This window comes from Macrotis lagotis, chromosome 1 (assembly GCF_037893015.1).
Source record: "Macrotis lagotis isolate mMagLag1 chromosome 1, bilby.v1.9.chrom.fasta, whole genome shotgun sequence".
Taxonomy (NCBI): Eukaryota; Metazoa; Chordata; class Mammalia; order Peramelemorphia; family Peramelidae; genus Macrotis; species Macrotis lagotis.
Window position 1 is genome coordinate 157748410 of NC_133658.1, and position 19124 is coordinate 157767533.

General features: G+C 33.3%; 1 protein-coding gene across 2 annotated transcripts in view; it reads left to right on the plus strand.

Moving 5' to 3' along the window:
• Nucleotides 1-19124, plus strand: part of LOC141504311 (mis18-binding protein 1-like) — a 59412-nt gene that overhangs the window by 31044 nt on the left and 9244 nt on the right. Inside the window, exons 11-14 of one of the 2 annotated variants that reach the window (XM_074209249.1) lie at nt 7753-8647; nt 10075-10247; nt 11346-11497; nt 15605-15652. In XM_074209249.1, coding sequence (XP_074065350.1) covers nt 7753-8647; nt 10075-10247; nt 11346-11497; nt 15605-15652 — 1268 coding nt within the window. The remainder of the gene's footprint in view (nt 1-7752; nt 8648-10074; nt 10248-11345; nt 11498-15604; nt 15653-19124) is intronic. The other variant, XM_074209250.1, reaches the window with a different exon arrangement.

Below are 19124 nucleotides of genomic sequence, written 5' to 3' on the forward strand. Positions count from 1 at the left end.
TTGGTGTGCTGATGGAATGAGCAAGTCCATCAAGGTTGAACATCACCCCCATGTTGCTGATAGGGTGTACAGTGTTTTTCTGGTTCTGCTTATCTCACTTAGCATCAGTTAGAAGGGAAGCTTTTTTAAATATTCATCATTTGATTTGGGAGGATATCCATTTCTACCATTTGATGGGAGATGACTACAGATGTCATTATCTTATTCATCAGGGTAGTAGAACATTTTTGTTTCATAATTTTATTCACTTCTACCCAAATATGCTTATATCAATCTTTTTTATTTGTTATTGTTTTTGCAAGACAGTGAGATTAAGTGACTTTCCCAAGGTCACACTGCTAGATAATTATGTGTCTGAGGCCACATTTGCCTGACTCCAGGATTAGTGGTCCATCCACTATGCCACCTAGTTGCCCCAGCTTATATTGATCTTAAAAAGAAAATGAAATTCTTCAGGAATTTAATCTTATACATGATAATTTCAAAATACCAATATAACTCTTACTTAAGCCATAGAATGACAACAGTTTTAGATCAAAACAGCAAAAGTTTTTCTACTTTTATATATTAACACCATTTAACACCACTTAACACCATTTGCCTTGAAAAAAACCTAAAAAAATGCCCATTATCCCCATTGTTAATTGAATTATATTAATTAGTTTTATCAATAAGAAAAGAAAATGAAATTGAATTAATCAGAATAGGCAATGCTGAAACAAAACTTTCAGTCATCACAGATGATGGTATACTTAGAGACTACTAGGAAATCAACTTAAAAAACTACTTGAAAGAATTACAAATTTAGCAAAGTTGCAGGATATAAAATAAACTCATATAAATCATTAGCATTTCTGTATATTACCAACAAAGCCCAATAGCAAGAGAAATTTAATTTAAAATAACTGTAGACAACATAAAATACTTGGGTATCTACCTTCCAAGACAAATCTCAGAAACTATATGAACACAATTACAAAACACTTTTCACACAAAGTCAGACCTAAGCAATTAGAAAAATGTCATATTAATAATTCATAATAATAAAAATGACAAGTCTACCTAGATTAAATTGCTTATTCAGTGCCATACCACTGAAAATGCTAAAAAAAATTTCAAAGAAAAAATAGTAGTAAAATTCATTTGAAGGAACAAAAGGTTAAGAATATCAAAAGAATTAATGGAAAAAGTTGAAAGGAAGGTGACCTAGTTTGTACCAGATCTAAACTATATTATAAATTGGCAGTCATTAAAACTGTCTAGTACTGGCTAAGAAACAGAGAAGTGATCCGTGAAATAGATTAAGTACTAAAGAAACAGTAATAAATAACTGTAGTAATGTACCATTTGATAAGCCCAAAGTCTAACTTCTGGAATAAAAATTCACTATTTGACAAAAACTGCTGACTTGAAAACTGTATGGCAGGAGATAGGCTAGAACAATATCTCACACCTCTACCAAAACAAGGTCAAAATGGGTAGAGGATTTAGTCATAAAAGGTGGTGACAAGTCAGTAAGGATTAATCTGTCTCTCAGATCTATAAAATGAGAAGTTTATGACCAAAGAAGAGATCGAGAATATAATATATTACAAAATGGATGAAAAACTACAATTTTTTTTGACAAGGCAATGAGGTTAAGTGACTTGCCCAAGGTCACACAGCTTGGCAATTATTATGTGTCTGAGGCTGGATTTGAACTCAGGTACTCCTGAGTCCAGGGCTGGTGCTCTATCCATTGTACCACCTAACTGTCCCCAAAACTCCAATTCTTAACAAAAAAAACCAAACCTGCCAGTTACCTGGTTAAGAGTAATCAATAAGGCAAATTCTTCTTTGTTTTAGTCTTTGCTTATTTTCCCCCCTAATTTCATTTAAAAATGTGTGGGACAAATGCCACTTAAAAAAAACTTTGGAGATCTCTCAAGGTATGAAGAGAAAGTTTTATTCATTTCTCAATGAAGGGGCCACAATCAATTACAGAAATTGAGGCAAAAGTGAAAGTTCCAAGAATCACATTTATCCTAAATTGATTCCACCCCCCCCCCTTGTTAATGAGGAATGTGGTCTTATAATCTAAACACGAAAACTACCCAAGGGAACAGAGCATAAAATTCAAACCAAACAAAGTAATTTAGGGAAAAGAACATAAAATTCAAACCAAAACCAGATTATCTCTTTAGCCACAGGAATTCAATGATTCTTGGGACATCAACAGATAAGGTGAGGTCAATTGACTCTTCACCAATACCCCAGGAGTTTGCTTTGTTAAGGGAGGTGGGGCACATAGTTAACCAAATTCAATCTATAATATTTTACTGAAGAAATCTCAGATTTTATCCCACTCAAAAACAATTTTCAACATTCTTTTAAAAAATTTTTTAGTTACAAATTCTCTCCCTCCTTCTATCCCCTACCCCCTCAATTGAAAGGCAAGCAAATTTAATATAAATATACATGTTCAGTCTTGCAGAACTAGTGTCATGTTGTGAAAGGAAACACATGCTCCAAAAAAACCTGAAAAAGATTTTGAAAAAATGTTTCAGGTCTTCATTCAGATTTCCATCAGTTCTTTCTTAGGAGGTTTTTTTCATCAGAACTCCTTTAGAACTGCTTTGGATCATTGTATTGCTGCTCATGTACAGTTAATTATCATACAGTATTGCTGTTACTGTATCTAATGTTATCTTGGTTCTGTTTACTTCACTCTGCATCAATTGATGTAATTCTTTCAAGGTTCTTTTGAACCCTGGTCATACATAGTCATATACTACAACTTGGTCATCCATTCCCTGATTGATGAACATTTCCTCTATTTTTCAATTCTTAACCACCACAAAAAGCTCCTATAAATATTGTACATTTAGGTTATTCTTCCCCTGCCCCCTATTATAAAATCTTTCTGTGATATAGACCTTGTTGTGGTACGGCTTGATCAAAAGGCATATAGGATTTCATAACCCTATGTGCAAAGTTCCAGATTGCTCTCCAGAATGGTGCTGTCTACCAATAATGCATTAGTGTTTCAAATTTCTCATAACCCCTCACATATTTGTCATTTTTTCTTCTCTATCATATTAGCTAATCTGATGGGTATGGAGTGGTAGCTTAGGGTTTTTTAAATTTGCATTTCTCTAATCATTTCCTTATATGACTATAGGTAGCTTTGATTACTTTGTCTGAAAACTGTTTATGTCATTTCATCATTTATCAATTGGAGAATAACTTGTATTCTTATAAATTTGACTCTTCTCTATATAGCTAAGAATTGAGGCCTTTATCAGAGAAATTTGCCATAACAATGTTTTCGCAATTTGATTACTAACTGTATTTCTCTCCTTCCTGTTTTTCCCCTACGTTTATCCTGCTCTTTCTCTCTTCTTTCAACCTGTCCCTGTCCATTCACAAGGGTGTTTTGCTTCTGAATACTGCCTCCTCTAATCTGCTTATCGGTCACCCCACCCTTTCTCTTATCTCCTTTACCTCCTGTAAGGTGTTAGAGCTCTATACCTAACTGAATATGTATTTTATTCCATTCCAATGAATATAAAGTTCAAGTGCTTTCTTCTATCTTCCTCTCACTGTTCTGTTCCTCTTTTATTGAGATAATTTACTTTGATCTTTTCCTTTCCCCTTCTCCCCAGTGCATTCCTATTTCTCAACCTTTAATTTACTTTTTAGATATTATCCCATCATAGCTCACACCTGTGCCTTCTGTCTATATGTATATTCCTAAATACCCTTATAATAATAGTTTTTAGATATTATAAGTATTATCTTCTCTTACAGGAATGTAAACAGTTTAAAATTATTGGATCCCTTGTGATTTCTCCATTTACCTTTTTATGCTTTACTTGACTCTTGTGTTTGAAAGTCAGAATTTCTATTTTGGTCTGAAAAGACTCTGATCTTTTCATCAGGAATGATTGAAATTCCTCTATTTCATTAAATATCCATTTTTGCCCCAAAGGATTATTCTCAGTTTTGCTGGGAGGTGATTTTTTTTGTTTGTAATATTAGTTCCTTTGCCCCTGGAATATCATATTCCAAGCCCCCCAATCCTTGAATGAAGAAGCTGCTTAATTTTGTGCTATTCTATGTTCTATGATATTTGTATTGTTTCTTTCTGACTGCTTGCAATATTTTCTCCTTGAATTTCTTCATTTTAGGACCCTTTTCAGGAAATTTCTATTTTCCTTTCTAGATCTTGGATATCAGGGAAATTTTCCTGATTTTGAAATTTGAAATTTTTTTTTTTAGGTTTTTGCAAGGCAATGGGTTTAAAGTGACTTGTCCAAGGCCACACAGCTAGGTAATTATTAAGTGTCTCAGGCTGGATTTGAACTCAGGTACTCCTGACTCCAGGGCCAGTGCTCTGTTCACTGTGCCACCTAGCCGCCCCTAAATATTATGATATCAAGTTTCTTTTTTTGATCATGACTTTCATATAGTACAGTAATTTTAAAATAATCTCACCTCAATTTATTTTCTAGAAGGGTTGTTTGTACAATGAGATATTTCACATTTGCTTTTTTTCCCATTCATTTGATTTGTTCTATTAATTTCTTGATGTCTCATGCAACCATCCGTGTCTGCTTACCCAATACTAATTTCCAAGGCTTTTGTTCCTCCTTTTCCATTTGACCAATTCAACATTTTAAGGAATTCATTTCTTAATGAATTTTTGCATTTGGTCATTTCTACTTTTAAGCAGTTTTTTAAAATCTTTGCTAGGCAATGGGGTTAAGTGACTTGCCCAAGGTCACACAACTAGGTAATTATTAAGTGTCTGAGCCTGGATTTGAACTCAGGTACTCCTGACTCCAGGGCCGGTGCTCTATCCACTGCACCACCTAGCCGCCCCTCCAATTCAACTTTTTAAGGAATTCTCTTTGTAGGATTTTTATGCCTCTTTTCCTATTTGACCTTTTTTGTTGTTGTTGTTGTTGCTTTTCAAGGTGTTATTTTCTTCAGTATTATTTTGTGCTTCCTTTACTGTTGACTACTCTTTCATGATTTTGTTGCATCATTCTCATTTCTTTTCCCAATCTTTTCTCGAGTTCTCCCAGGAAGTCTTTTGGGCCTGCAACCTTATTTTGCTTTGAGGATTTTGGATGTAGTTTGTTTTGGCTTTTTTGACGGCTTCTGATTGTCCACAGTGGGGAGTAAGATGTAAGATGATTGGAAAGGTGGGACGGGTGAGGAAATTGAGTCTTCCTAACTCAAGCCCATCCTCTATTCACTGCACCACTTAGATGTCCATCTTCCATCAATTATTTCCTATTTATTCTGTACATAACTTGATTTGTATATTTTGGTTTCCCTTCCTCATTAGATTGTACACTCTTCAAGAGCAGGGACTATTCTTCAAGTCCTTGGTGTTTATAGTAGGAGCTTAATTTAATTTATTTTTGTTATTTGTTGAAAAAATTCAAATGTTTTGAAATCAGCATATTCCTAAAGGCATGGTTAAGATTTAAAACTAAGGATGGGCTGAGGTTGGAATGGCATAAGATCATAGATGTAGAGTAGAAAGAACCTTAAAGAGCATTGAGTCCATTCTCTCATGTTCTAGATGGGACTTAGGCCCAAAGGGGTAAGATGATTTCCTCAAGGTCATAACATGAAGTAAACAGGGGAGCCAGGAACTGATGTCCTTTGACTCCAAATTGAGACAAGAATGAGGTGGGGGTAGTGAAGTACCACAGAAAGAATATTGGCTCTGTAGGCAGAAGAACTGTGTTCAAAACTCTTGACACTTAAATGATTTAGGGCAAATCTCTTAACCTGCTTGGGCCTCAGTTTCTTTAACTGAAAGATGAAGGATTGGAACTCAAAAGATCTCTTGAGTTCTTTTTTGTCTGTATATATCTATGATCTTGCTCTAAAGGAATTTACATTCTAGTGAGAGGATACAGCTTAAATCTAGAATTATATGCATAATATATATAAAATGTATATGAGATAGTTTTGGGCAGGAGGATACCAAATCCATGAATCACAGGTGAGTTTGAAGTGCATACCAGCCATGAGGAACAGACAGATTAAAATCAAAGAATAGAGTCTCCTATGTGAGGAATAGCAAGTATGCCAATATAATTAGAGAGTATAGAGGAAAATCATGTTTACAAGGATTTGGAAAGGTAGACTGGATCAGATGATGAAGAGCTTAAAATAGTTAGGAGTCTGCATTTGTGTCTATAAGTTATTTAATTAGACTGAAGTTGGTGAGAGTGATGATGATAATATAGTCATGTCTATTAGGAAAGCCACTGTGAAAATTGTGGGGAAGATGAATTGGATTGGGGAAAGACGTGAAAATGAGAGACTAATGTAGTTCAGTAGTACTAGATACAGTTGATAAGAGTCTAAGCAAATTGAGTGGAGAGACAGGGATGGGCATACACCAGAGATGTGAATATAGAAATGAGATTTAGTGATAGATTGGAAATATCAGGTGAGTGCTAGAGTATGTATTTTCAAGATTGACATCTGAGTTGCATCCCTAGGTGTTAGAAAGATGGTGGTGCCCTTTAGAGTAATACAGAAGTTTAGAAGAGGGGAGGATTTGAAGGCACTTGAAAAGCCTACAGGAATCCAGTTCCAAATGTCCATTCAACGTTGGGGGAATGGGGACTGGAGTTCTTCAGGGAAACCAGTCCTGGATATATAGACCTGGGAGTCATTTGCATAGAAGTGATAATTGGATTTAAGGGGAGCTGATCACCAAATAAGACAGAGTACAGAAAGAAAGAACAAGAGCTTAACACAGCCTTGGAGGGGAGGGTGTATCCATAGTAAAATAGTTATGAAGGATGAGCTTACACAGAGGGAGAAGAACTAAGAGTCAACCTGAATATGAAACAGTTAAGATAAACAAGAGGGCTTTATGTTGTTTTTAAGATATATATGGGAAAATCTTGATAAAAGAAGTGACAGAATTGTTACAGAGTTATGATAGCTGGTGCTGAACTAAAGGCTCATTAAAAAAATAATTAAAAATAAAAAATAATAAAAACTTTGGTTTTAGTCTTAAGCTCTTCACAATTGCCCTTAGCAATAACTTCTTTTTAACATGTTCTTAGCCCGTTTTACTAGATACTTTAATAAAACTAAATTTCTTTTAAAATATTACACTATTGCAATAATTATTAATTCTTATGTAACTTAGAATTAGATTAAACTGACTTTGACCAATTTGGTAATAGTCTACATGGTTCATCATCAGAAACTGAAGGATTTTATTATTGAAATTATTGAAAATAAAACTAAAGGATATAAATTACCACCTACATTGCTGCTGTACCCTAAAGACTTTCCCATCTGCCTTGGAACTGAAACTTCCTATATGTTTTGTTTCCTTCCATTAGAATGTGAATTCTTTGAGAAAAGAAACTGTCTTGAATTTTTTCACTAGTACTCTACATGGTGTTATGCTATAGTATAGAATAGTATAATATAGATATAGTATACTATGCTCAATAGATGTTTTTTTTATTCAACTATTCATTAGTTCCTAAAATATAGACTTGAAATATATGTCTAATTTTGAAAGGAAAATATTTCCTTTTTTGTCTCAAATGTTAAGGTATCATATTGCTCAATAGCACATATGGTTTTGAATAACATAACTTTCAATTTTCTTAAGATTCAGATATTTTATTTATTAGTTATGAAATACATTGAAACTTTTGGTTTTTTAATTTAAATGTGCATGTATAAATGTATATGAGTGTTTAATTTTTTTTTAAGTAAGAAAAAATATAATTAAAGACACCATCCAAGAGTTGATTAAGCCCAGTGATACACAGTCTTCAAGGGAAGAGTTTTTTCCAGATACAGAAAAAATGGAATGTATGAATAATATAGAAAAGCAACTTTCTATCATGTTAACACCAATGAGTTCCAGAAAAATACTGGAGCAAAAGCATAAAGATCATAATTTGTCCAATAACACTATAAGAAAAATCTCAGAGCTTACTTTGCCAAAGAATAAAGTAGAAAATGGTGGCAACAAAACTGACTTTAGGAAGAATAAAAGCAACAGATTGTTAAAGTCTTTAGAAAAGACATTTGGAAGTAGCTTATTACATAAAAATGAGGATGGAGAAGATAATGGCCTATATGCTCCAGTCACCATCAACCAGAAAATGAAAATACCATCACCTCCAAAGGAACAGAATTCTACTTCTGACTCTGAGAAAAAGATAAAAAAGTCATTAAGACTGAAGAGAATTGAACCTTTTGGAAAAATTCCATCTCACAAAATTCAAACCAAACTGACAGGGATCTCTAATCAAGAAAGTGAAACAGAAGAGGAGTTCAAAAAGAAGACTCAACTTGGCATGAAAACTAGGCAGAAAGATAACAAGGAAACAGTAGTTGACCAGTTAAAATCCAAAAGGAAAGATACTAGTAAAAGTCAAGTTATATTAGAACATGAAAATGAAGAGAGCAATAAAAATGATTTTTTCAAGAAACCTACCTCTTCTTCCAGCAAAACTATTCAGAAGATTAGTGACAGGAAGAAGTTTTCATCAGCAGAGGTGATGGGGTCTAGAAGAACAAAGGAGCAGCCTTTGGAATGTTTTCCAGATTTAATTAAAGAGAATAACTGGACTGAGAAGGAGTTGCAGAAGTTTCAAGGGTAAATAGCTTTTTTTGGATTTTTATTTTTATTTTTCCATCTACATATCATGAAAGCTTTTCAATCCACCTGAATATTCATAATTTGCACATATTTCCACCACCCTTTCCACATCCCCTTTATTCCCCCCCCCACCACAGCATTGAACAGTCCAGTCACACTTGAACATGTACACTCATATTCATCATGCCCATATAAGTAGTCATTTTGTGTCTGAGGGATTAGACCAAGGGAAATGTTGTATTTTGTCAAAGGTTTTTTCAGCAACTATTGAGATAATTATATGATTTCTGTTGGTTTTTATTATTGATAAGTTCAATTTTGTTGAGTGTTTTCCTTATTTTGAATCATCCCTGCCTACCTGGTATAAATCCTACCTGATCATTATATATTTTCCTAGTTGTAATCTCTTTGCTAAAGTTTTTTTTTTCAAGGTAATGGGGTTAAGTGACTTGCCAGACATCTCACAGCTAGGTAATTATTAAATGTCTGAGGTCACATTTTAACTCATGTCTTCCTGACTCCAAAGTCAGTGCTCTATCCACTGAGCCACCTAGCTGTCCTTATTTGCTAAAGTTTAAAGTTTTAAGATTTTTGCATCAATATTCATTAAGGAGATTGGTTTATAATTTTCTTTGTCTATTTTGGCTCTTCCTGGTTTAGGTATCGGCACCATATTGATGTCATAAAAGGGATTTAGCAGAACTCCTATTTTTTTTACTTGTAAATCCAGACTTTTTTTAAAGGGAGTTTATTTCCTTATTTCCTCTTCTCTTAATCTGCATTATATATTTTAAATAAGGGTAAATACTTTGATTTAATATTTTACTATTTTTTATTTCTCTGAATTTTTGTTGAGCCTTTTGTATAAAATGTTGGTTCTTTAAAAAAATAATAGAATGAAAGAAAACATAATAGTGAAATTCTTCTATAGTAGATTGGAATCTGGAGCTAAAAACAAATAATAAATAGATATTTACTTAGAGTACTATATCTTCAAGATAGATAAAGGTAACTTTAGGAATACATAATTGCTTAATGGGTTGGTTTAATTGGATCTATGAGGAAAATCTTAAAATAGCTGATAGAAAGGAAAAGGGAAGTTTTAAAAATGTTTATACTTATGAACAGGACTATTGTTAAGGAAGCATGTCAAGGTAGTTTTCTTTTACTACTAAGGAAAACAAAAGGAATTATTAAGTGAAATAGTTAAGGAAGTTAGTTAAGGAAGAGGATATAATTGCTTTCTTGACCCATATTTATAAAAGGGAGAGAATCAGCTATTTATATGATTTATCAACAGACAAACAGGATTTAGAAAAGTAATATAAGTCTTAAAGTTTTGATAGTTCTCATTCACTTATTTGAATTTCACCTACTTTAATCTTCTTAATTTAAAAAGTGTATGTGGTTTTGGTCTTCCATAGAGCTTTGTCACCTGTGCTAAAGCAAAAACATGGTTTCCGGTTGAATGTAGCCTCAACTATGGGTCTTTGTAATGCTGAGGAATTCAAGAGGAAGCATTTGGAAGAGCCCCAAGGGAAAGGTTCTCGGAAACATGCCATCAAGAAAATAGTACCCAACTCCAAAGTTTCAAATGGTAACCTTACAATCCAGTAATAGATTTTACATGGTCTCAGTAGGGCAGATTAACCAAGGTAGCTATTATACAGCTAGAAATTTGAATTATTTGAAAACTCAGTTGTTTAATTGCATATTTTTCTCCTTTTGATACTTAGCTTTTGTTTTCCTTATTCCTAATTAAAGCTAAACCATTTTCTGGAAATCTTTGAATTTTGTAACTGATAAGGACCTTAGAGAGAATCTAGTCTACAGATATTGTCTTTTAAAACCTGATTTAGTTTGAGTTTTCTCCTCAGAATTTTTCTTGTTAACATCAGCCCCAGTTCTATATACTGACCCAGGAGGAGGGGCTGATATTTGGTCCATTGTTTAGTGTAGTTAAAGTCAGTCTGAGATCTCCAGAACTTAGCTAATAGCTTCCCCCAGTGTTAAGAACATAACCTCTCCAAGAAGCTAAGAACTAACTGGATATATAGGGAGAGGCAGCATGTATAGAAGTAGATGAGATTGTTGGCTGCTTGAATTGCCTTAACTGCCCTCTTAGAACAGTGTCCAACACGTAGTAGTCACTCAATAAATATTTATTTATTAATTGGGTATAATGATACTAAACTTTGGCTCATGGCTCTACCATAATTTAATGTTTTATACCACTGTGAAATCAGTGGTTTATACACTTTGGTAATTATCTGGTGATAACTAAATTACCAACATAATTAATACATGAGAAAAAAATTTTATAATATGTATAAGAACCCTATTGCTCTTTGTTTCATTTTTCCCTTTGTTCCATTTCTATAATGATGAATAGTGATTATTTAGTGTTTTATAGTTTATAAAGAACTTTATATCCTTCTTGCTGATAGCTACTCCTTTATAGAAGTCCTATACAATCCTCCTTTTCTGCCTTTCAACTCCCTAATTATAGACTATGGCATCAATAGAATACCAATCTTCAACATAGAATAGTGTATTAGAGGAAGAAGCAGGTCATCAGAAACTGAGTTTACTGTATGTGTATGCAAATTTTAGATTTCTTTTAACATTATTAACTTTCTAGACCTAATAGCATGACTAATCAAATTCTTATCTAAATCTTTGCATTGAATTGAAGGCACAGGAGTTGATACAAACCAACCTGTAAGGATAACTGCTAGAATGGGACCTCTAAAAAGAAAACAGAAGAGAGATTTCCTAGAACAATTACCTAAGGATGATCACGATGACATGTTCAGTGAATCGCCTTTGCATAATCAGAGAATACAGGTAATAATTTTAATTTTAAACAGAGAAGATGACATTTTAAATTACTTTTTAAACTTTGATTTTTGTAAACAATTAGTATTTAGCTCTATTTAGACAAGGATAGGGATTGACAAACTACTGCCCAAGGACCAGATCTGGACAGCAGCCTTTTTTTCTGTGTGTCCAGTTAGCTAAAAATGGTTTTTATACTTTTAAATATGACAAAAATTTGATTTAGAATATAACTATTCTTAACTTTCAAATTGTACAAAAATAGGCAACTGATCAGATTTGGTCCATAGTTTTGCCAACCACTGGACTGGAGTTTTAAATCATAAGAAATAGCAGATTGTTAAAGGCCATGGCTTGCTAAAATGCATCTAAAAGAGAATTGAAGTTAAATATATAAAAGGACTAATGTTAATACCATTTGTGACTGTAAATTTTTATAAACATGTGAGAGAAAGTACAAAGATACAATTTTCAACAAATTTGGGCTTAGAAGCAGTTTTTAGAGGGACCTGCCAAAGACCTAGTAGTTCTCTCCACTCTGATACCTCCCTTGGGTTGCACCCTCCATATACACTTTTGTTATCAGGTGTCTTTTCCCTCACACATAATTTGACTTATCAAGAGGAGGTAATACCCAAGTCAAAAGGTAATGAAATGAAAAGTGACATTGAGCCTGATGATTCTCTGTATACCAGGGGTGGGGGGAAGTATTTTCTTAGTGACAAAATAAATTCCTAATCTAAGAATCCCCAAACCTTATGCATCTAACTCAAAGAAACTTATTCTTTCTTTTGAACAAATCATGAGGCTAGAAAAGTTAATCTAAATAATTGATTCCTTAATAATCATTTCTCTCAATATAAATCTACAATTTGTATTAATTTTCATTGTAGTTTTTAGCCATAATGTAATATGTCCTTTTTACTAGAAACCACAATATTTCAGGCAGAATATATTTATTCATGTTTGAAGGACATTCTTTTTTTTTGCAAGGCAATGGGGTTAAGTGGCTTGCCCAAGGCCACATGGCTAGGTAATTATTAAGTGTCTGAGACCGGATTTGAACCCAAGTACTCCTGACTCCAAGGCCGGTGCTTTATCCACTGTTCCAACTAGCCACCCCAGGACATTCTTGATATAAAACACTCTTTAATGTGGACCAGTGTATATACCCTCAGATTCAATTCAAGGGTGGTTAGTTGTGTAGAATATCTTTCTATTCTGTCTCCTTTATCCACTATAACTAACTCCTGAATCTCTTCTGTCATTTGTAGCTAAACCCAGTTACCAAATCCAATGGCCTTTTCTTCATCTTATCTCCTTTTCTCTGCAGCTTTTGACTGTTGATCACTCTTTCCTCCTTGATACTCTTTTTCTCTTGGTTTTCAAGACACCACTTTCTCCTCCTACCTATCTGACTATTCCTTCTTAGTCTCATTTGCTAGATCCCCTCACCATAGGCAAACCTCAGGATTTTCTCTTGGACTCTCTTCTCTTTTCCCTCTGTTCTTCTTCATTTGGTGATTTTATTGGCTCCCATGGAGTTAATTACCATCCATTTACTGATGATTCTCAATTCTACCTATCCAATCTGAGTCTCTCCACTAACCTCCAAACTCACATCTCTATCTTCCTTTTAGAAAGACATCTCACACTGATGTCCAGTAGACATCTTAAAATTCAACAATGTCCAAAACAAAACTCATTGTCTTTACTTCTAAACACTCCTCCCATGTTTCCTTCTCTACTACTGTCCTTCAGGTTCACATAACCATCATGCTCAACTCTTTCCCTGTCTCCTTCTACCTTTTCTTCCACAGACCCTCATCATCTGATACCTGAATTGTTGCTGTAGCCTCCTGGTGGGTCTGTCTACCTCAAGTCTCTTTACTGAATTTGGCATTCAAAACCCTTCATGACCTAATCCTTCCTTCCTGTCTAATCTTCTTATAATTTACACCCTTCCATAATCTTTTCAATCTACTGGTTCTGGACTCTTCACTGTTCTATGGGCAAGACATTCCAACTCTTGATTCTGGGTGTTTTCTCTGACAACTGTCCCCATGCCTAGAAGGATCTCCCTCCTTACCTCTGCCTATTGACTTTTCTGACTTCTTCCCGGACTTCCTTTAAATCCCAACTGAAATCTTATCTTTTACTGAAAACCTGTTGAGTTACTCTGTCCACCAGGGGATTCATTCAGCTTAGGAGAGAAAAGAAACAGGCATACACTTGGGTGGGGGTGCTTAAGAGGACAACTAGCAGAGTCATTTATTGAAAGTATCAAATAGTTCTTATAGCAGAAAACCACAAAATTAGCATACAGGATAAAAACAATGATGTAACTCTAATTTGGGCAGCACGTAACTCAGGTCAAGAAGTTCGGAAACAGGCCTATCAACAAGTGAGACCACAATGACACAGTTGTGTTATCATATCAGAGTTCCATGGAAAGCCTTCAGCTTGAGGGTCACCAGAGCTTAGATTTTTTAGTCATAACTGACCTTCTAACCCAAACTCACTTGAGCAGCCATCAACATATTCCCCTATTTCTGTTTACACAACAAGCTCACAATTGCCCAGCCTGATGCTCCAACATAGGTTATATAATACTGAATTCTATTGATAGCATATATAGTAGCTTTGGTTACAGAAAAAAATACTTTGATAAAACTTGGAAAACAGCAAAGTAGAAACATCAAGAGAATGAATATGACATAATTGGATCCAATGCCTGAAGAGGGTAGGATGTTGAAACCATTTAATTATTTTATCGGCTGTCTTTTTCAGGAATCAAGTCTCACTGTGAGGCTATTTGGATGTTTTTAGTCAATATATTCAAATTATCAATACTAAAAGATATAGTAGAATTCCCAAACAATACATTTAGGTGATTCCTAACCTTATTCCATTCCCATTGAGTATCATTATACTCCAGGCTGGTCACACAAATTTGCGTGTATCGATATTCACAACTAAGTATCTGTCTAAACTCTAACATATCCAATTCATCTCCTATAGACACTACTGTCTTCTTCAAACCCTCTAATATTTGCAAAAGCTGCTTATCAATATCTAACTGTTTTTGGAAGCCCAACCTTACAATTTGTACATTAGATACAGACATAGCAAGTGATAGAGGAAGCTATGAAAGATATAAACATGATAACTCCAACTACAAAACAACTAATACATCTCTTAAACCTTCCAGACGGGAGGTTCTCCTCTCACTAAATTAATTCACCAAAAACATGATCAGCACTGAATTTATACCATCCTTTGGCTTTTAACATCTTGAATGTGAAACTCACACTCTTACTTAGAGCAAAGATAGTTTTTAAAATGAGAGACAAACAACAAATGATCAGTATCATAATTACAACAAAGCTGAAAACAGAAACAATACCATGTAACCATACCAATTACAGGTGGAGAGGGCAACCAATAATACAATTTCTTGCTCAAATCTATGTTTTCTTCCTTATCACAAATTGTTCATTACAAAATGCATTAATCAAATGATAAAGATTTTCTTAACATCATCTTCTGAGCCTTTAATGATCTCAGTTTCTGAATTTCTAACCTAGCAACATTTTCTGACAATTCCTGAGTATATTTTGCTTCTATCTTTTCCTTATTCATCACTTCTTTACATACACATGCTCAAATAATACAATTGTAACAGTTAATATTATTTCCCCTCTTTTTCTCAGTAATAATCATAAATTCCTCTATATGGGGTGTGATACTATTTAAGCCAGAAAAATTATACCTAACTTCTCAGCATCTCTTCTTTAATATTTCTAATAGTAACTTTGTTATATCCCAAATAATTTTCAGCTTCCCCTATCAAAACAACTTCAGTCATACTTTTCTCTCCATGGTAAAGTTTTACTATAAGTCCAATATTCAGTTCCTTTTGCAGTCCCCAAATTGTTCATGATTAATATAAGCATTACAAGTTGTTCTATAAGTCCATGTTGTGTTTTCCTTTTGCGTGTTCTGTCCTTCCTTCTCTTATGCTTTCTTTATTAATTTCTTAACTGTAAGTTATTTATTTTCTGTATTACTTGATCATCTGGCCTGCATGGTCTGATGTTCCTTTCTGGCATCCAGACAGTTTCTTCATCTGTGGACAAAACAAAAGCAGACCCTCGACCCCAGGTAAGTAATTGATCAAGTCCTTTCCAATGTCCATCTTTGATACCCTTCCACAATATTCTGAGTACTTTTTAGGAGTATTTATTATGATATCTATGGTAATTTTGTAACCAAAGTTTTTCAGCCACGTTTTATTCTTATCATCCAAAGTCAAATAATTTAATGAATATAAAGCTTTATTTAAGTGTGCCTAATATCTGCTCCCCCACATTCCCCCTTTTCTGTTTATGTGGGAACATTTTTAACAACCTATTCTTCCTCTCAACTATAGAATTGATCCATGGGATTATAAGGAATGGCTGTGATGTGTTTTATATTTAATATAGACAAAATTGTTTAAATGCCATAGAAGTATATCCAAGGCCATTATCTGTTTTTATAGATTTTGGTATCCCTGCAAAACAATGTAATAAATGATCAATCACACCTTGAATAGCCTCTGAACTTTGTGCTGTGGCCATTGTATATGAACTAAATGTATCTACAGTAATATAGATTTCATTTTTCCAAATTGTGCATAATGAGTCAGATCCATCTGCCATAACTCATTAGGAGTCTGGCCTCTAGGATTCTTTTTCTTTTTAAGTTTTTGCAAGGCAATGGGGTTAGGTGGCTTGCTCAAGGCCACACAGCTAGGTAATTATTAAGTGTCTGAGGCCGGATTTGAACTCAGGTACTCCTGACTCCAGGGCTGGTTCTCTATCCACTGTGCCACCTAACCACCCAGAGGATTCTTAAAATAATTTGGAGAGGTGGGTAAATACCCCTTTGTGGACAGGATTTTACTATATTCCTAGCTTGCTCTCTGGTAATTTTAAATTCTTTCCTTAGTAAAGAGGCACTCTGATGAAATTTTTTTGTGAAACAGTTTAGCTTACTCTTCTACTAAGCTTATAAGGAGAGGAAGGATTAATAGATTGGTCTTATGATTACCTTCATATATGTATATATATATATAGAGAGAGATATATAGATATATTTATATATCCAGGCAATCCATATATTCAATAAAAAGGAATTGTATCTATTATTAATAAAGGCTGTATGCATCTGACCACATGATAATCATAATCATACTTACTATCTGTAAAAAATTAAGAAGTTGTGGCCATTCTCTTAAAACCAATATAGCATATAATTTCTTTTCTATTATTGCATATATGCTTGGACCTACAGGTTTAGAATAAGGTCCATTACATTGTTTAAAAATTTCAGGGAACCCAGAGGGTCATAACTTCTGATATTTTTGCTCATTATCTCTACAAAGAAATCAATTATTAATTCTAGGCTTAGGTATTATTATAGTAAAACAGCTTATATAGACAAAACTAGATCACATAACTTTTTCAACATCTTGCTCATCAGCAAGCTACCTAACTATGGGTTACACAATTTTCAATTTCCCAATCATTTTTCAAAATCCCACAATATTATTGGAAATAATTGCAGTTAAAGCTTACTTCCAAATCTCTTATACATTCTTCTTCTGAGTTTACCATTTCACTTCTTTGAAAATGAAACATAAGATCTCCAGGCTGACATCTTATTTTCTTAAAACCTTAGACCTGAATCTTTCACATGCAAATTTCTTTCTCATCTCTATATTATAAGCTTATTTCCCTCTTATTCCAAATACACTCCTATTTTCAAAAAGAAAATAAGATTCTCTATGAAATTATTTTATTTATATTAATTTTCAAAAACTCTAATATAAATTTTTTACCAAAGTCAGTGTTACAAGATACATATATAATTTCTAATATGTATAATTTCATAAACATGTGATGGAAAAACAAAGCTTTTCACAAACTCTCTGGGCCAAAAAAGACCTTGAGAGATATCACCTGTTAGCAAGGTATTCTCTAATTTTCTTATAACAAATCTTTACAAATGTGATGGATGACACTTAAATTCATTCTTATTTTGTTATTGTAACACAATTTTAAATTTTCAAAAAAAATTGTTTGAATCTGTTTTTATGCATAGTTTACTAATTTTATACGAAGTTTTCTAATTATACATAACATATTTTCAATTTAAAGTATATTCCTTTTACTGCCTAAAACTTTGCAATAAAAAATTCTTAAGACCAGATGTTTCTAAAAATTTTTATTAAGAGAAATATAAAGAAAATATTATAATCATAAAAATTTTTATATTTTTTCTTTATCTTTATATTTCTCTTAATAATCTTATAAATTCCAAAAATCACATTCATTTTCCTTTTGAAAATAAAAAAGTTTGCAAATTCTTATCTGTATCAAAGAGAAATATAAAGAAAATCTTATAATCATAAAAATTTTTATATTTCTCTTTATCTTTATATTTCTCTTAATCTTATAAATTCCAAAAATCATATTCATTTTCCTTTTGAAAACAAAAAAGTTTGCAAATTCTTATCTGTAACAGTACTACTCTAATTTCTCAATACTCTAACTTATAGGAGCTTTCTATCCTCACTGACAAAATGACGTTCTGGGAATTGGAGATTCCCCACATTTTGAGATATCAAGATAATATTACTAATTCTTTACCTTTACTGTTTATCATTCCTCGGTCACCCTAAGTTTTTCCAATATATGAACTATACCCTGTTTTTTAGCAATTATAAAGCCTAATTAAGAACACATAACTCAGAAGTTTGTGCTAACAAAGGTTTTGGCAGACTCCCAGCCTTTATCAAGGCCATTCTGACCCTATCTATTTTAGCATTCCCATTAGTTCTTAGGCAAAAAACATTATAACCAAAAAAAAAAATTAATATATTTTTTACAAACCCCTTAATTCAGTTATATGTATTTTCAGATAACTTTGTACACAGGATTACACATTATAGATTTACCTAATCTGAAGAAACAGTTAACATTTACTTAGCAATTGTTTTCATATCAAACTTTTCACTTTATGGGGATTATTACTTTCCCAACAATTCACTGCTAGATATTGTAAAAGTGACAGTTTAATGCAATTTTCAGATTATCCCAATCTCATTTAAACATATATCTTCATATAGGCTTATAGCTCTCTATACTTCCTTCTTTTATTCCATTGATTTGCAGATTATGTTTCAGAGTTCAAAAATCCATCTTTTATTTATATAAAGTCAAACCTCTCATATTTACTTTCTGCTTTCTACATGCTTTCACCAACTTGCATACTTCACAAATGGTTAAAAAACCCCAATAGTTGCTGTAACTGCCCCCCCCAATAGTCTCTATGTGCCTTTTTATTTTTCCTTTTCTTTATTCAAATATTTTCAGAACCTAGGGTGGCTGGGTGGAGCAGTGAAAAGAACATCTGCCCTGGAGTCAGGAGTTCCTGAGTTCAAATCTGCCCTCAGACACTTAATAATTACCTAGCTATGTGGCCTTGGGGAAGCCACTTAACCCCATTTGCCTTGCAAAAACCTAAAAACAAACAAACAAACAAACAAAAAACCCCAAATATATTCAGAACCCATTATTCAGGCTGAATT